The following is an 18,130-nucleotide window of genomic DNA, read 5'->3' on the forward strand; positions in this document are numbered from 1 at the left end:
TTAGTTAAACTGATTTTATTCCAACCATGAACGTAATTTGTGCTTGTCTGACGTAGTTTTGTTTTCTGCCGGAATTTGTCTGTGTGCGCTCCTTCTGTTTCCGTGTCTGGGAGGAGAGCAGCGGTGTGATTTCAGAGGAGAGATTTGTGTGTCAAAATGCAGGTTGGTAACGATTCAATAGACTTTTAACGCCTGTGGTTTAATGTTGGGGAGTGTGCTGATTTACCGCCGGTTGATGTCCCTGTAGTGTGTGGAGATAATCTGAGTACGGAGCTGTGAAAGTTAGCTAAGGCGTGTTAGCAGTTTAAACGGTAGCTTTTCTGTTAGCGAGCTAAATGCGAAAAAACGACCGAGCTTATATGAAATAACAAAACGGAGCCGCTGACATGAAATTAGCGGGCACTAGAGATGAAACCAATCGAGTAGCGGGTAGAAAGAAGTAGTAAGTAGTAAGCCTCTCCAAAACTAAACTAAATTAGGGCGTTGAGGGAAATGCTCGGCTTTTGTTTTGAAAATCTTTCACTTTAAAACTTTATTTGTTCTATTCGTCCCATCCCTTTATCAGCAGCTGTTGATCTCAGTCATTGCTGTGATGGGAAAGTTGTTACTGATCTTTAAAAAGCAGAATGTATCAGAGCTTAAGGAAACTCAGACTGACAGTATGTCTGCTTGATGTTCTCCACAGGACCCAAATGAAGACACAGAGTGGAACGATATCCTGAGGAAGAAAGGCATTCTTCCTCCCAAAGAGACACCTAAAGATGATGAAGAGGAGGAGCTGGCCCTTCAGCCACAGTCTGTTGGTAAGAGAGAGAGTTTGAGACAAATGTCAGTGTTTCTGTGTCTCTTAAGGTGGGAGATTCACTGTGCATGGTTTAAAGTGTGCACCCTGTAGTTTTGTTTTTATTTGCAGATGAAATAAAAGTTATTGGCTACACCATTTGAGCCCTAGAACATGTGAAATGTGGCTGTTGTTGTATCTGAACAGTTAAAACGTATGAGAGCATGACACTGGATGAACTGGAGGAGAATGAAGATGAGTTTGGTGAGGATGATGAGGCTGCCATTGAGATGTACAGGTGAGTGGAGGGGATGCATGGAGGGGACTCGTGTACTGACTTAAGTCCCAGTCATGTGCATTACATTGTTGTGTGTGAAGGGCTGGAGGAAAAACATTTGTGACCACAGTGATGAGTTGAGACACTGATGTTATAGTTGCCTAAATCGCCAAACCAATGACCAACCTCTCATGTTGATTGATAACATTTCATGGCCACATTAACATTTTAATTAAAATTACTTAGTATTTAGGTAAAACCTTGCCCCACAAGTCACTAATTTTGATTCCAGATTCTCCAAATCCAAAATGACACTCTCATAACAGATTAATATTTCCAATGTGTCAGAATAGTGATGTGAATTGTCTCTCCTTGCAGACAGAAGCGTCTTGCAGAGTGGAAGGCAGCTCAGATGAAAAATGTGTTTGGGGAGGTGGGGGAAATCTCAGGGCAGGACTATGTCAAAGAGGTCAACAAGGCTGGAGATGGCATCTGGGTGGTGCTGCACCTCTACAAACAGGGGTAGGTCATCCCACAACCTCAGGCACCTGAACAAAGGCAAAACACTTACAGAAACAACATGTAGAACAAAAACTTTGAGAACCACAATAAAATGAAATGACCCTCTCAATGAAAACCGATGCAACACTAACAGATCTGTTACCCTTCATTCTGTTCATGTGATTTCCCAGCATACCTCTGTGTAGCCTCATCAACCAGCACCTCAGCACGTTGGCCAGAAAGTTCCCCCAGACCAAGTTTCTCAAGTCCATTTCCACCACCTGCATCCCCAACTACCCAGACCGAAACCTGCCAACCATCTTTGTCTATTTTGAGGGGGAGATGAAGGCTCAGTTCATCGGTCCGCTGGTGTTTGGTGGCATGAACCTCAAAGTTGAAGGTAAGAAGAAACTTGCTATTATTTCATTTTCCCAATGGAAAATGTTTGCCAGCCCCATTTGTGTACATAGTTCACCAAATCCTGCATACCAAACACACAGTCACATCCTGTATATCTGATCATATTTTGCTTAAAGGGTTTGTATTAAGTCCAGTTTGTCTTCCCAGAGCTGGAGTGGAGGTTATCAGAGGCTGGGGCAGTGAAGACCGACCTGGAGGAAAACCCCAAGAAGCAAATCGAAGACAAGCTTATGTCATCAATCAAATGTTCGCTTCCCACACGAAAGGACGGTGACTCTGATGATGAGGACTATTAGAAAAAAAACTCCTGTCACTCTAACTCAGAAAGACCGTGTGGCTGCTATGTGGGATACACTCAGAGGACCTTTAATGATGATGCGTTTTGCAGGGACGGCAATTACATTTCATATCTTAACCATGTAGGTGGCGCTCTTATGCTGGGCTCAGTCCTGCTCCAGGACACTTTGACAGGACACCTGGATGGGGGAATCAAACCAATGACCTTGTGATGAATCACCCTGTACAGTTCTGTCAGAAAGTGGTACAGCACGACAGTCACCCATATGTAATTGGAATAAACATCCAACTTCATTACATGAATATTTACAAATTGATCAGACTAATTTTTAATTTTTTCATGATAGTTTTGTCACAAAATTAACATGTATATTAAATCTATCAAATTAAAAGTTCACCTTATTTCCACAATAATCATTGCCACGTTTTTTCCTAAGTGCTCATTTTTTGGAATCTGTCACTGTTGACTATAAAGGACTTGCTTCAGAGCTTATTTTGAGCCTTTTGTTTGTATTTTGTGACACCTGTAACAGTGCAACATTTCACATTCACTTACACTGACATTTGGAAGCAGTAAAACACATGGCAGCCATGGCAGTGCAATTCTATTTTTCCATCTAAATAATACTTTAACAAAAAAGTCATGTTCCTGTCTGGAGAGACATGTCGCAGATGTTGTGTGTCGGTCCATCAGTCGAGTGTGGGTGTGATGTCCACAGGCGAAGCTGTCTGCTACACCTCTTCCATCTGATTTCTTTTGTTTGTTTTGGATTTTTCTTTTACAACATCCCCTCCGGCAGCCCTCGAATCTTCTGTTTCATTAGCAAGACAGAGAAAAAGAAAAGTCAGTGTCAGCAGTAAATCGAACTCAAACAGTGCTGTCATTTAATGTGATTTATCCTGGCTCTTTCTCAATCTGCTTCACTACTTTGGTGCCCAACAAGGAAGCTTTGTAAAAAGGTTACGTTAAGAGTTCAAACGTCCAGTATCACACTTGTTTCAAAGGCTTGTGTCTGCTACTTTACGTGACATAGACTGGCATAATAGCACAAATTTATTTTCCCACTTTTTACTCAGTTTCATTTCCCAAAATGTTAAAATTCTGGCTCATTTTACCTTTTCACATCTAACAGTAATTCAGATCAAATGAGAAGTTGAGGCCGTCATAAAAGTTTACAGGTAATACAGCTTTAGGTGTCACCTCCCAAAGAGGTTTGGAGCCACTGTTCTTAAAAAAACCAAAAACCAGGCCCTTAAATATGACGTTTCCTCACACTCAACATAATTTCAATTTCCTGCCTAGTGAGGCCTAAATAGGGGCTGTCTCCAGGTGCCTGTTGCTTGTGTGTTTCTTCTATGAACAAACTGACACAGTAGCTTGTGATGAACAAATACCTGACAGAGAAACTCGGCATATGTGTCTTTAACTTTCTCACCAAAACTACCACCTTCTTCTTTCGTCTCTGGGAAAGCTTGGGCAGAAGTTGCAGCAGAGGGTGAACAGAGTGGACTGCAGCCTGCAGGGGCAAAGAGAAGAGTCAGCTTAATGACCGTGTTGATCATCTGAGGGTACTGATGGTGGAGTTTTATCAGATTTGAGGCTGTATTTAGAGTAAAAACTGGTAAGCGTGCAGTCTTATGTGCTTATTGTGTTTTATTTCTAAGTTAAATTAAAGTTCTATTAGCCGAGTTATTGTATCGTTGATTATACACGACATTTAACATTAGTAGTATATTTTAGTTAAATACTATTAATGCATGTTATGTATTGAGCTTAATTTCAAAGCTAAAACATGAACTTAACTTAGATGTGAGGACTCAGTTATTAGTGCAAGAGACCCATTCACTCTCAGCAGCTAATATCAACAGAAGTAAAAGGAATATCTGAATTTCTAAATTGGTGACACTGATCTGTTTAATGCACCACTCAACCAAATCAACAGCTTCAAACAGGTAATTGAATCTGTGTTTCCCGTTCAGAGGTGTGATCTCTGCTGTGGATCATCATTAAAAAAATAATAAGTTAACATCGGTGTCGCTTCCTCTGCTCACCTCTTGCTGTACAGGTCCGACAGAGTTGCGCGCTTTGGAGTAATGAAACAGGAACTGGAAAGAAGGAGAAATCCCAGTGTTGGTGAGCTGCTGATGAACAAATATCAGAAAGCTGGCACAGAAAACAATCCCCACTCAGGAAGACACTTACTCGTTTGAAAACGTTCTGGACTTGCTCCTGTGTAGAAACAGATTCATTCACATTAATATCACGATGTTTGCATTGTCCACTTACAGAATCACTCTCACTACAGTGCCATATTTAGCCAGAACATAACCGTCATGCACCTTAGTCTTGTGTTTACCGTATATCTGTCAAGATGTCAGTTACTTCAGACACACATATTGTATATTTGACACAAATACTGTATTTAATATGTGTAGCTTGTTTTTGCTTATCACTTACCTCATTTTGATCTCTCCACAAAGTATCACTCAATTTATCACCTTGGACTCCCTGCACCTACAGACAAACAACACTTAATTATCAATTAATAATGGGCAGTGAATGCAACACAATATCTCAGTCTCAATATTGACCACAGCAGCTTCAAGAAGAAAAACTAAATGTTCCCTGGGCTTTAAATTAAATCACTTGAAAAATCTCTGGGTTTCCAACATCGTACAGTCACTCCGAGCTTTGCTTCTTCTGGAGTATTTGAATTAAATGCACATGCAGGTCACTTCGATATAGCAGCTATCTTCTTTTGCATGTTATACTTTAAACAGATCATAGGTGGCGAAGCTCACATGAGACTGTGCTGGTTAACCACTGAGTTAGAAGGAAAAGCTGTGATAGAGCTGAACTGAAGGCTCCACAACCACCACGTTATTTCACTACCTTTCTACTTTGCTTTCCAAGCTTCTTGTTTTTTACACATGAGCTGAAATCATTAGGTGATTTAAACATCACACAGAAAGGCACCAAAAAAGGAGGAAGCAGAGAAAAACATGCATACAGTTGTCAGGGGGTCTCAGTGATACAGAGATTAGATGAGTCTGAGAGTAAAATGGAAAGATCGTTCCCTGCCTTTTTTAACGCTAGTCCATCTTCCCACTGATCATAAGGACTGGTATCTGGAAGAAGAGCATATGTGACACATATGACGCAACTGGTGTAGTTGATACACAAAATGAAATGTGTATGATGAAATTGATGAAAGTCAATCTGCAAATATGCCAAATCATTGGCATTTTCACACTAATAAACAATAGGTTCAGGTGCTGAATATCAACATCTTTACAAATGTCTGTTTACTGTAGAGTTTTAAACATAGAGTGGTCAACTCCCTTCTTGCTTTGCTGCAGTGATGTTGGCAGGTCAGGATGGATCATTTTCACGAATTTTAATTTTAGACTGCCTCATGCCTATTACATTATACTTTTTGTTTCTCCAAGTACATTATGCAACTAATATGTTTGTTACTTTACTTATAATTGAGAGTCATTTACATTGAGATGAAAAGAATATATTCCAAAAAAATTTAAAGTGTTTGTCAGGGATTTTTCCTACACAGAATCTCTCAAATGTAAAGATCATATTTTAATTCAACTTTATCGTTCCTTTATCTCCCAGCATCACTTTGATTAATTATAGCTCTATGTTTTTTTAATTATTAGCTTTAATTTTGAAACTTCTGTAAAAATCCAATCCAACAAATTTATAATTTTTGGACCAAATGCGTTTAAAATGTGTTTCTTCAAAAATATGTTCGCTTTTTTTTTTACATTTTACTCTTTGAACACTTGCGAACTATTATTTTGAAACATGATAAACATGTTAAAGTCCTGTCAATCACTTACCTGTTGTGCTCCAACATCCAAGGAACCAGAATAAACATAAAAGAAAAAGTTGTGGCACAGCTGACAGAGTCATGTCTGGGTTTCCTTCGCTCCTCGTCCTCTCTGTCTTTGCGCGCCTTTGGAAGAGCTTTGCTGTGCTGCTCGGTCCGGTTCGGTTCTGCTCGGTTTGGCTCGGTTCGGCTGTGCTCGTACTTGTTGATCTCGGTCCGCAAGAGCTATGTGAGTCTGAACACCGTGCCCTCCACCCGCAGCAGTTTAAAAAGCACACAACTTTGCGCGCTGACAGTCACCCCCTTATCCCCGCAGACCAATCACACCGAGCGCGCACGCCTGCTTGCGCAAATCCAACGCACCAAGCAGACTGTATCTCTCTCTCTCTCTGCACTCACACTCCCAAACACACGCAGTAGTACCGCCACATAGGATTCATTAATTCACTATGAGAATAACGATGAAACTCAGGGACATGCTCAGTCTGCCCTCTGTGATGTCAGTGTGCTGAATGATGCCATGTAACAGCAAGGACGAGTCTCCATGTACAGTGTGTTCATTAAAAATGAATATATCCCAGTCAGTATATTTCAACTGTACTTCATCTGTGTGGTCCAGGCGTCATGGCCGACCTGTCTATAATGGCTGGACCTGCTGTCTACATGATGTTGTTCAGTCTCATCACTCTGGGCGTCAGCTCAACTTCTTATACTGGATAACATCATTTCTCATGTTGGTTTATTTTGTGTTATTTTGTGGAAACAAACTTTTGTTTTCCCGACATAAAGATATAACCAGTTATCTGTAGAAGATCATCCAGGGCCCTACTGTAGGTCCGAAACTTTAAACACTCCTGTCAGCAAGTTCACATGAAACTGCTTTATGTGATGGTGGAGAGGTGTGTCATCTGAAGCAGTCCAACAATAAAAGGCTTTTAGCGTCAGTGCAAATCACATCCCGGCAACTTGTAGAATATTTAATAGAGATTAGTAAGGCTTCCACTGAATCCTCGGGCTCTGCCTCTTCCAAGTCAGTCACGTTCAAGTGAAACCCTTCCTGTCCTTCCTGAGTCATCTCATGTTTTATCAGAGCTGCTGGTAAACCTGAAACTCCTTCTCCATGATGTCCAAACATTTTGTCCTGGTGTCCCTCAGAAGTCTCTGAGGTCATCACGTAGTAACTGCTATATGGCAATATATATTAGTAATATAATTCACTTTAACTTTAACAATATGATCTTATCACTCAGTGTAGGATAAAAAGGTTTCTGCTGCTGTACGCACATCAAACAGATGGATCCAGAGACAAACTGTTGTTTTATTAAACTGATCAGATAGCAGGTTGTGCTCCAGTGTGCACGCTGCATTTTGTTCTGGTCAGGGATTAACTGCTCTGATCAGGTAGACTGGAGGCAGAGCTGCATTTAACCAGGCTGCCGCTCATGTTAAACCAGGGAATCACATTCCGTGTGTCACTTATACATGATTTGAAAGACAACATCTGACCTTCACAGGTAGTGTAATAATGCCCCCTCGCCCCTTGTCGTACTATTTGGCTTTGTACAGTGAAAGTTATCTGGTTTTCCAAGCTCTAGCACTAGCTGCTCGGCTCCAAACAGCAGTTTGTTTAATAACATTAATAAGGTTTGAAAATTATTGCTGCTTTGCTTGCACCTTTGGAGAATAAATTATTTTAAATGTGCAAAAATCTGATTCAGTTTATCTACACCACTGGTTTTTATTTTTTCGTTTTGCATGACCGTGAATAACAAATAATACGTAATACATCTAAATCAGGCTAAAAACTAAAACGAGCTGCTCAGCAGACTGTCATGTGGCAGAAATAAACCAGCAATAAACTCAAACACTGTTCACTCTTGTGCAGAGCATTTAAGGACCTGGTAATCACGTCCATCCTGTGTGATTGGCCTGCAGAAAAACAAAGGAAATAGAAATAACTGGTCCACAGAGAAGATGCTGCAGAGCTGCTTTTTATTTTTGACAAATGTACATGACACATACACAACCACAGAGAAACAAAGCAGAGTACACTGTGAAATATGAAATGCAGTGACTGTCCTAAACAGCAGCGTTTGACTAATACATCACTTTTATTTTCAGTTTTATATGATTTTATGTTATTTTATGTTATTTACCATCTTTAATTGAAGTGGGAAATTGATTCCCAAACAGGTTAAAGTTTTTATACTGTGGTGAACAAAACATTTAGTTAGATTTGCCTTTACGAAATACCTTCAAAACAACCAACTAGTAATTGTTCAATTTTAAAAATGCCCGTAGGAATGACTGTGTCCATCTGTCTGTCAGTCTGTTGGTCGGTCCACCACCTTGGACTGACTATTGCATCAGTAGTTTTATATTAAATGTGATCTGTGACATTTTCTTCTGAATAAACACTTCTCCAGTTAATAATTCTCTCTAAAATGCATCATTTCTAACTAATGTGTTGAGGGCATTTCCTTCCTCCGAGCTAAAATCACTCAAACTGTTGGCCATCAGTCTCTGCCGGACAAAGTCCAGCCCTGTCTCGCCCGAGGATCAAATCTTTCATCTCATGTTCTAGGTGAGAATTAAAAACTCAAAGTCTGCTCATGTTAATGAAAGAGCATCAGACCTGAGTGACAGAACTTTCAGCAGCAATGTGAAGATGATGGACAGTCCTGGTCCATATCTTTTTTTCTTTTATATAACTACATGGTGCATGACATGTCCCTCAAAAAATGGCCATTAGTGTCCCAGTCATCCCCATTGTATCTGCCTGTGGACATATGCGGCACATAGGTTGACATATGTGCTGTGTCTGTACACCTGCTACCTGTGGGATACACTCCCCAGTAATAGAGCGTGATAGGATAATGTCCTGCAGTCTTGCGTTTTCCAGCACAGCCTTTTAGAACTGATTGGTTTGTTGCAGCAGCTGCTTCATCGCTATGAATGTTGTATGGTTTTTCAGAGGTTCTGATGTGTGATAGTCCCTGATTGCTGCGTCTGTTTGTGTGTATGTAAGTTTGATTTGCTACAGCACCCTTCTGAAGTGTTGCTGTTGATTGCATATGATCGTGCAAATAAGCACATTGACTTTCTTTGTGGCTTAGACTACACAAACAGGCAAAGCCGAATAGAGATGGATATTCTGCATCTAGCAGAAAGCATGTTTTTGCATTTGGGTGGTTCTGTTGCTTGTCGACAAGTCCAAAGAAGAAAATGACACCATCAAGAAATTCATTATAATATTCGTTAAAAATGGAAGTTATTTTTGTTTCTTTGCAGTATAAATCTCAATTTAAAAAAATATTAACAGGCCACTCAGATGCACTGGGTGACATGTTCCTTCATTATGAACACACATGCTGCAGCCTACTTTCTCATATAGTACACCATCCAGCTCCTGGAAATGTACAAATATACAAATTACTTGTGATAGCAAAACAATTGGCAAAAACTGTAATGCTCAGAAAATGACATAGTCCAAAACAAACCATGAAAATATGTAAAATGTATTTTAATATGAAGTTTTCAAGATTTACATGAAGGAATGAATGGGCCAAACACATGAAAGGGAAGTTTGAAAGCACTGAAAGATGGACTTCTCATTAGATTTGTTGACAATAGACAAAAATAAATACATAAAAATAGGATACTGTCATTTGTCAGTCTCTATATGATAGAAATTCCAAATGAAAGTCAGTGGGAAAAGACTCGCACCTTGTAACTATATACTGTATAATATCTGTCTAGAATAGAAACCAGAGCTTCTCCAGAGTTGACTTTTAACAATAAGAGAGGTCCTGATTCCTCATTGTTTTTAGGGGGGCCTGTATTTATCAAGCTCTGGCATTAATGAGCAAGTCACATCACTTTGTTGTTGAGGCACATCAATGGTCTTTCCCTTATTAACCCCATAACTCAGCTTGCCCTGCCAGCAGACCTCACCTTTAAAATGAATCATTGTGTCGCATCTCACATGGTCGATGCAGCTCAAGTGCTGCTCAGGGAATTTTCAAACACCCACAATTCAAAGGGCATTGCTCAACACTTTTCGATGACCATGATTTGTGATCAAATTACAATGTTTTTCGCTGGAGAAGGTGCAGCTGCAGCTTCTCTTGGCAGCACCAACTTCAAATTTGCCCTTTCCCCTGCCTCTAACAGGCATGTCAGCAAGCACATAGCTACATCAGAGCTTTTCTCTAACTTGTAAAATCTGTAATAAAAAATGAAAAGACAAAGTAAACTGGCATCCATGCAAGCTGCTAACAGCAGATGCATACATCACATCGGACACACAGCCAAAGAGGTGCTGGGGCTAATTGTTATGAATGGACTAAATGATTTGAGTACATTTTCCATCAATGCAAAAAGACATGAAATAGAGTAAAGGAGAGTAGCATACAATTACTTTAATAAATATACTTTATTTCTTTGCACCAATAATATGAAATACATCACAGTAGTGCTGTAGTCTGCCCCAATAGCCCCAAATCATAGAGTTAACCCTGCTTTAGTTTCCATCAGGGCTCTTTTTATTTCAGTTTCTAATTGAAACCAAACCTAGCTAATTATCCTTCTTTACTGAGAGACTATGACTGTATTTGTTGAATGTGTGTTAGTTATGCACTCAAATGACATGAAGCTGTTTGCTGGGTGCATCACATACAGACTCATCGCTCACAGCGGAGCGGCTTGTGCAGCATCACGTCGAATATGTGGTGAGAGACAGATGCTTTCCATTAAGACACAGTGACCAATGCAGCACAGTCAGTGTGAATCAGAGGCCAGCAACACCCTCTACTGACGGGGGGGGAGGCGCAAATAAGAGTGGAGGGACACCAGTACTTTGTGTGCAGCAGCTGGATGACAGAACAAAACATTACTGAAGAAAACAGCACATTTCTGTGTCTGATCATCTCCCACGTGTCCGTATGATGTCACTGCATATGTGAGCTGGAAGACTTTTTTCTGAAGAATTGTTTTTAAAGGTCTGATCAAATCAAACCTGTTAAAACAATTCCTGCTTTCCCACAATTAGTGTGCTTAATTTGAGCTTTAACATTTAACAAGTCCACTGTTCGATATGTTAATCATGCCTGTATTACTCATAGGATAATGCTCCAAAACCAAATGCTGCACCCAAACAACAACAAATTGCAAGTCAATTTCACAATAAAAAATCTAGATTTTATTTTTATTTATTTTCTATATGTCCCCAAAATCATTTTATACATAAATAGGTCTTTCTGTAGTGTGGATTCGTGTGAGCATTCAAAGGTTCAATTTGGGTCCACACACAAGCACACAAGCAATGTTCTGGCAATGTTATTCCCTCCAGCATCTTTTCAGGCACCAGGGTAGAGTTTGGTTTCAGCTTGGCAGACTTGTTAGATGCAAACGATTGTAAAATTTCAATTCAACCTGCTGTGTGATTTGCACAGTCAATAAACAAATCTTTGGATCCCACTCACATGAGCTGTAAAAGTTAGCAACACACAAACATATTATTGGATGAGACATATTATATATAGTCTCAATAAACCATGGATGTCAAAGAAAAACTGAACTATGGAGCAACCTGAAAAAAAAAAGCCAAACAATATCCTACAACTATGTGTGATGATCGAAGCTTCTTCTGTGTTTGAGTAAAGCTAAAATGTACTTATAGGCCTTGAGTTGGGTTTACATAATCCATCCAGCCATGCATCCATTTTCTATACCCCCTTATTCCTAACCAGGGTCCCAGGGATCTGCTGGAGCCTATCCCAGCTCTCTCTGGGTGAAAGGCAGGGGTCCACCCTGGACAGGTCACCAGTCGATCACAGGGCCACATAGAGACAAACAACCTCACACACTCACACTCACTCCTATGGGCAATTTAGAGTCACCAATCAACCTGACATACATGTTTTTGGACTGTGGGAGGAAACCAGAGTACCTGGAGAAAACCCACACAAGCACGGGGAGAACATGGAAACTCTACACAGAAAGGCCCCTGATGGGTTTCAAACCTTCTTGCTATGAGGCAACAGTGCTAACCACTCACCCACCATGAGTTTACATAATCACTTTCACAATTATGTGAAAAATGCAAAGATTAATGCACAAAGCAAGTACAATATTTCAATTTAATGAAACTGTGCAGCAAGGGGCAGCTATAGATTTTACACTGTCAGAGTTTAAACTCCTCAAAGTTACTTAAGGGGAGACCAAAAAGGGAAACTGTTTATTTAACAGCTAACTCTAAATCACATTACTTTTTTCACCAAAAAGAAGTATTGTAAAACACAACTGCATGGCAGCTGAGCTGTCAGGTTTTACACATCTGACAAAACCAAATGAGGCGTCTCAGATACTCTTCTACATTGTTTTTGGCCACTCTCATATTAAACTGCCTCTTTAATTGTGCAAGGACAAGCTGTAATAATAACATGCTGTCTTTCTTCCGGATGCCAACAAAAAGAAGATGCTGTGACTGCAAGTTTTTCTTCTGGGTTTCAGACAAACCAGAAGAGTTCAGCCTGAGGCAGCCTTCATATCACCACATGTGGCCTAATTAAACTCACTGTCAGGTGAGTCAAATGTACTGTCATAGTAGCATCCATCAGAAATGAAGGAACAGAGTGTGAGCTCCGACAGGCCCAACGACAGGCAGTGATGATTGGTGACAAGTGAACTGTGGTGTGTCATCACTCTGTGCTGTAATGAGTCAAATACTCAACTGTACAATCACACACTGTCCTCAACAGAGAAGCGAGACTTGAAATACTAATCTCACACATTTACCTGACAAGTGACCTCTTGTGGACATATAGTGTTTGACCAGGGTTTGTGTCACCAAGAGGTGGGTGGCCAACAGAATTACAGCCCTAATGTTGTTAAAAACCAATGGTGAAGTTGTAATTTTGCCTCCCAGCCCATGAAATCCTGTACACTTTGCTAATATTTTTAAACTACAGCACCTAACCAAAGCCACCCTTCAGAGACAAATTAAATCTCAAAATGTTCTCTCACTTCAATGATGCCCAAAAGTTTTGTACAGAGTTCACAGCATTTACTGCCCTCACAGTTACAACTGGAAGCATCACAGAATGTCATATATGTTGTAATCCTGAGCACACAGTCGTGCAGTGAGTCACACAGAACACAGCAAAGTCGATCTTTATGGCCTAATTACTAACAACACTTTGCGAGAATACAGCTCGGCAGCGTTGTGAGTATTTGTCCTGTAAGAATTGATTTTTCTGCTATCTTTATTGATTAATAACAGACCACAGTTGTAACCATAAAACATATAGAGTTTTATTGTCACAGTAGTTTATTGGCAGCATGAGAACATTGTCCAGCACTGGCCTATATGCTTCAGTGACAACAGGAACAGTTGTCTGAATGAAGAGCTGAAGTTTTTAATTGCAAATGAGTCTGTTATAAATACATGATGAGATAACACACATGGTCCCACACAGGGACCATGAAGAATGTCAACTAGAAATTTGTATATGTAAATGTAAACGTATTTATATAGTCTTGCTCACTATTTTACTCTTGCATTGCCTCTTGTTTCCTGACATGTTGCAAACTTGTCTTACAGAAATGATATGAATATGATCCTTCTGTGAAACAGACATCTTTTGCACACTGAAAGGTGAGTTTTGGATGAGAAACCAAATGGAAGCTCTAGGTTTGTCTTTGAACACATCCACATACCACACAATGTATTCCAGACCTCAGACTGCCATCTTCTGGTACACTCAGCTGCTTGCATGATGCTCTCAGTGCTTCAGCTCCTAGTTTAATTAAACAAACTGTAAATAGCAAAGTAATAGTGCAATTATCCAAAACAGTTCCCCCATCAACATGGAGAAGAAGTTAATGCACCACATTAACAGCACACTTGTCACATTACGGGGAATAATAACGTAAGTGGAAGAGTTGTAAATGAATGAACAGATGAATCCACTACAGTAGCACAGTTTCTATCAGTTTACTGAATTAGTTCTTTGTCTAAACAGGTAAACAGGAAAGAAAGAGGTTGTGAAAAAGAACAAAAACAGGTTTGGATAGCTCTTGTCTTTTATAAGTTCAGAACAGCTCACCAGAACTTATACTAGCTGACATCTAGTATTATATGTACATAATAGGTACAGCACTGGTGAGTAATGTTGTCTTTCAGTGCTGAATTCTGATGTGAAGGGAAATCTCTTCGATGTGTCAGACTCAAACCAGACGTGCTACAGAGTGTTACTGTCACAGGCAAATCAGGTACTTCATATAAACAAAACAACAGGGGAACATCACCAGTGCAGTCTGCAGCATTTTAGTGTCATTGTTCACATTATTGCCAGATGCTTGAGACAGAAAATTGAATGAGGAAATGTGTTTTTATTGCCTCGCCTTTTTCTCTGTGCATGTGTGCGTGTGTGTGTGTGTGTGTGTGTGTGTGTGTGTGTGTGTGTGTGTGTGTGTGTGTGTGTTTGTGTGTAAACTAGACAGGGGGTGTCAATGCAACTGGAACGGGCACCATAGCAACCAGAGCATCCCATCCTCCACCCCCCTCTGTGCTGCATGTGTGAGGGCCAGCAGAGCAAGCACTCACGTGTTGGCACTGACTGCTCTTATTATTTACTCCCACTGACTCCAGACACACTGGATACCACAAAGCGAAGATGGAGGACAGGTGGTGCTGCAGGTGTGTGTGTATGTGTGTACTGTTGTAAATGAGCAGGCAGTCAGCAGTTGGGTGCATGTGTTTTTACTGAATGGCATTTGAGACATGTGCTGATGATGAGGGATGTTGTGCACTTGGCAGAGATGGATGATAGCAGGCAGGGAGTTTCATTATACAACCTCTGAGATCAACAGCAGAGCAGGAACAGTCAGAGGATAAATACAGAACAGAATGAACGAGAAAAACTCTGGAAAGTCACACAAATGCTGTTCAGAGCTGCAGGGAAGAAAACAGGTTAGCTCAGACGGGTGGTCCCTGACAAGTGCCGTACACCCCAGGAGTCTTACTCTGTGCTGCATCTATCTCTGCTTCCAGACATAGTTTTGGTTGAAAATATTGTTTTCTGTCCTGTTAATCTGTCTCTTAGAGTGCTGCTTCTGCCTGTTCGCTGCCTGTATTGCGTGTCACTGGGAACAGCACACAGTACAATGAAGCATTGAAAACCCTGGGATACTGTATCTTAAGAAAACTATTTAGACTCACCCTATTGACTGGAGAATAACTGCAGGCCATCTGACCGTCAGCCAGGACAGCAGAGCAGGCTGTCACGTGTTGCTCATAGAGAATCACATAAAGACAGTGCTACTTGTTTGACATTCAGCACTTCCTGCCTTCCTTATCTCTTTACTTCAAACCAACCAACAAAACCTGTTAAACAATATAATTAGAATAATAATCATCTTCAGATGCTTCCAAACCTACTTGTTTTTTTTTTCTTTAAACTCCCTAAATTAACACCTCGTGCAGTTTGCCTTTTGACATAGCTTCCAATCATCCCATGCAAATGTCCATGAAATGTTCCTTTTAGAAAAAACTGCTTCTATCATTGAGCCTGTACCTCACGCACCTGACTGGTTCGGCACGTTATTGGGCCAAGTCTTTGTACAGAGGAGGTAGTTTGTCTTTTTCAAATGTGTGCCTTAATTTATCCAACAGGGTCACAGCTTTTAGAGAACATCCTAATTCCACTATGGCTTCTTTTCTCAGGAGAGACCCATAAGAAACAGACCAACCAATGATGTCTCAGTAGGCACAGTCCACATCCAAATTACATTAGTTTGGACATGTTTGCCACAAGGAATGTTTCTAGTGCTTAGGACCAGAGATTTAGGTCAAACTCTGGTGTAAAGTGCACATACATGTGTGTGTACCTACAGGAACAAGGTCTTGTGTATATATATAAATTAGCAAATCAGTACACCACTGCAGATGCTAGTTTTGTCACCTGTCTGAATGTTAATGGGAATAAGAACATCTTGGTGGTTATGACTGTGTATATCATGCAGTGTCACACTCACAGTGGGCGTATTGAAATATCATGCTGGCTGTTTGATCATGAGTCAGCAGCTCAGTGACTCTTAGGGGAATCCTGAGGATTACAGTCCAGCAGAAGAGCCTCAGCTGAGTGTTGGGATTATTACTGGGATTAAGACATGAGGTGTTGGCCACAGAGACTTGCCATACTGGCAGCTACAGCTGACTGGCAGCTGATGAGTAGTTGAGTAGTAGTCTCTAAATGGACAATGTCATGTCAAATAGCTATTTAAACTGTTTGTTGTTGTTTTTACTGACTTACATGAAGTGGGTCTGCTCCATGTTCTCCATTTTTATTCATTTCTGATTTCTAAGTTCTGGTTTACTATGAATTGAGTTAAACAGGTGCTCTTAGAGCAGAGAACACGTGATATTGATAATGGATAGATGGAGAAATGATATTCCTCACTGTAAGAACATGTCAAACACAAAATAAATCACAGTGCATTTAATTCAGAACGGCCAGAGAATTACACAAGACATGACACAGCATGGGAGTCATACAGACACACAACTTTAATTTAACACATGCTTCACTTTAACAATGAAATTAGTGGCTGATGTTTTGTGCTAAGCATAACATGGATACATGTGACAGTTGTTATGTCATTGTTTTTGGAATAAAATAGTTTTCCAATACACTAAATGCTTATACTGTTTGCATGCAGCCCAAACCCTCCACCAGTCAACCAGTGTCACCATCTAGTGGAAGTAATCTGACATAATAAATATGCCTGCAGGGCTTTAACACCAAATTTTAACTATGAACTGACCTATTTTGACCAAAGCATAACTTTTCATTTAAATTTTAAAATGTGTCCATTAGGAGAACTGTCACATATAAATTGTGGTGCTAGTGGTAAGAATATAATAATAGCACAGTACAAGCTTGCTTTCCCTTGTTTTGTAATTAGAAGTGTGGTGGCTAGAACTGTTATCCACATTTTTATGTTATTCACAGTGAGAACATGTCTGCCGTCACATCCGGATGAGCTGAGACTAATTAAAGTGAAAATGTGTGAGTGTAATTTTATTGTACACTAGGCTGTGCATTGGAAAGAAAATCATTAATTATTGTCAACTCATGTGCTGACACACTTTACTGACAGGCTTTGGCAAGAAGTGTACCAGTATTTCTATTTCAATGAAGAGATCTGTGTCAAGAAATTACAAAACACCACGAACAAACTGCTAAAATGTGGGTCATTCAAGCCTGTTTCATAAGATTATGAACCGTGATAGAAAACATGCAATTATTGAAAAATTGACCATACCAATAAAACTGTGAAGAAATTGTTGTTGTTCCAGACGGTGTGTATTTACAGATGAATGCGGATGCGTTTCTGGATTGTATGGACATCTGCACGTTTCTGTACCTGTGTTAGTGTGCAGGTTATATCACTCCATGAAACCTTATCAAGATCAACTTTCATCCATCAACATCACACTACACAAATAAAACACGCACTTCCTCCAGGGTGTGTTGAACAGATAGGATACCAGTGGGTTTATGACACTTTGGAGAAATGAGCTCCAGAGAATCACAGAGTTCTCAGAAGGGAAGTTTTTGTTGGCAGTGGTACAGACTGAGAACACCGTCTTACCTGTGATACATGTAACATACATGCAAGATCAATAGATCTAAATGTCGTGAAACCTCATAGTGGAAACTTCAAGGGTTTGTAGACCCAAAAGGGACATATTTTCTCATCTAGTTCTTATGAATCCCCAGGTGTGTAATTTTAGTTTGATTTAGATTTAGAGATACATGTTTCTGCCTTCCATCAAAAAAGGACAAATAACAAAGTTCAGTTTGTGTTGCTCACACTGTTGAAAAGTCACATCTTAAAACTTCTACAGCATTTACACTAAATAATCTACAAGACATGAATGCACTTAACTTACCATATTACAGTAAATGGAACTTAAATAGAGACCTAGATGCAACATTAAAT

The 18,130-nt window shown here is 40.0% G+C and overlaps 2 protein-coding genes across 2 annotated transcripts; one reads left to right on the plus strand and one right to left on the minus strand.

The window, feature by feature from the left end:
* The first annotated feature begins 31 nt into the window (after positions 1–31).
* pdcl3 (phosducin-like 3) lies at positions 32–2,769 on the plus strand. The gene is made up of 6 exons (XM_026294580.1): positions 32–162; positions 686–803; positions 989–1,079; positions 1,437–1,580; positions 1,751–1,959; positions 2,127–2,769. Exons 1-6 carry the CDS (start codon positions 157–159, stop codon positions 2,273–2,275), a joined length of 717 nt encoding a protein of 238 aa, XP_026150365.1. The 5' UTR covers positions 32–156; the 3' UTR covers positions 2,276–2,769.
* A 128-nt stretch (positions 2,770–2,897) lies between these two features.
* Positions 2,898–6,298, minus strand: nms (neuromedin S). Its single transcript, XM_026294581.2, has 7 exons — positions 6,132–6,298; positions 5,359–5,405; positions 4,735–4,791; positions 4,480–4,506; positions 4,329–4,382; positions 3,713–3,793; positions 2,898–3,088 (listed from the first exon to the last, which is right to left on the minus strand). The coding sequence occupies exons 1-7, from the start codon at positions 6,202–6,204 to the stop codon at positions 3,056–3,058; spliced, it is 372 nt and encodes a 123-aa protein (XP_026150366.1). The 5' UTR covers positions 6,205–6,298; the 3' UTR covers positions 2,898–3,055.
* Between the last annotated feature and the right edge of the window lie 11,832 nt (positions 6,299–18,130).

This window comes from Mastacembelus armatus, chromosome 21 (assembly GCF_900324485.2).
Source record: "Mastacembelus armatus chromosome 21, fMasArm1.2, whole genome shotgun sequence".
Classification (NCBI taxonomy): domain Eukaryota; kingdom Metazoa; phylum Chordata; class Actinopteri; order Synbranchiformes; family Mastacembelidae; genus Mastacembelus; species Mastacembelus armatus.

Coding starts and splice junctions, on each gene's coding strand:
- nms (XM_026294581.2), bottom strand. CDS start 6,204: ATGACTCTGTCAGCTGTGCCACAACTTTTTCTTTTATGTTTATTCTGG. Junction 4,792..5,358: donor ATGGACTAGCGTTAAAAAAG/GCAGGGAACGAT, acceptor GTTTGTCTGTAG/GTGCAGGGAGTCCAAGGTGA. Junction 4,507..4,734: donor TGTGGAGAGATCAAAATGAG/GTAAGTGATAAG, acceptor GTTTCTACACAG/GAGCAAGTCCAGAACGTTTT.
- pdcl3 (XM_026294580.1), top strand. Junction 804..988: donor CCTTCAGCCACAGTCTGTTG/GTAAGAGAGAGA, acceptor GTATCTGAACAG/TTAAAACGTATGAGAGCATG. Junction 1,080..1,436: donor GCTGCCATTGAGATGTACAG/GTGAGTGGAGGG, acceptor CTCTCCTTGCAG/ACAGAAGCGTCTTGCAGAGT.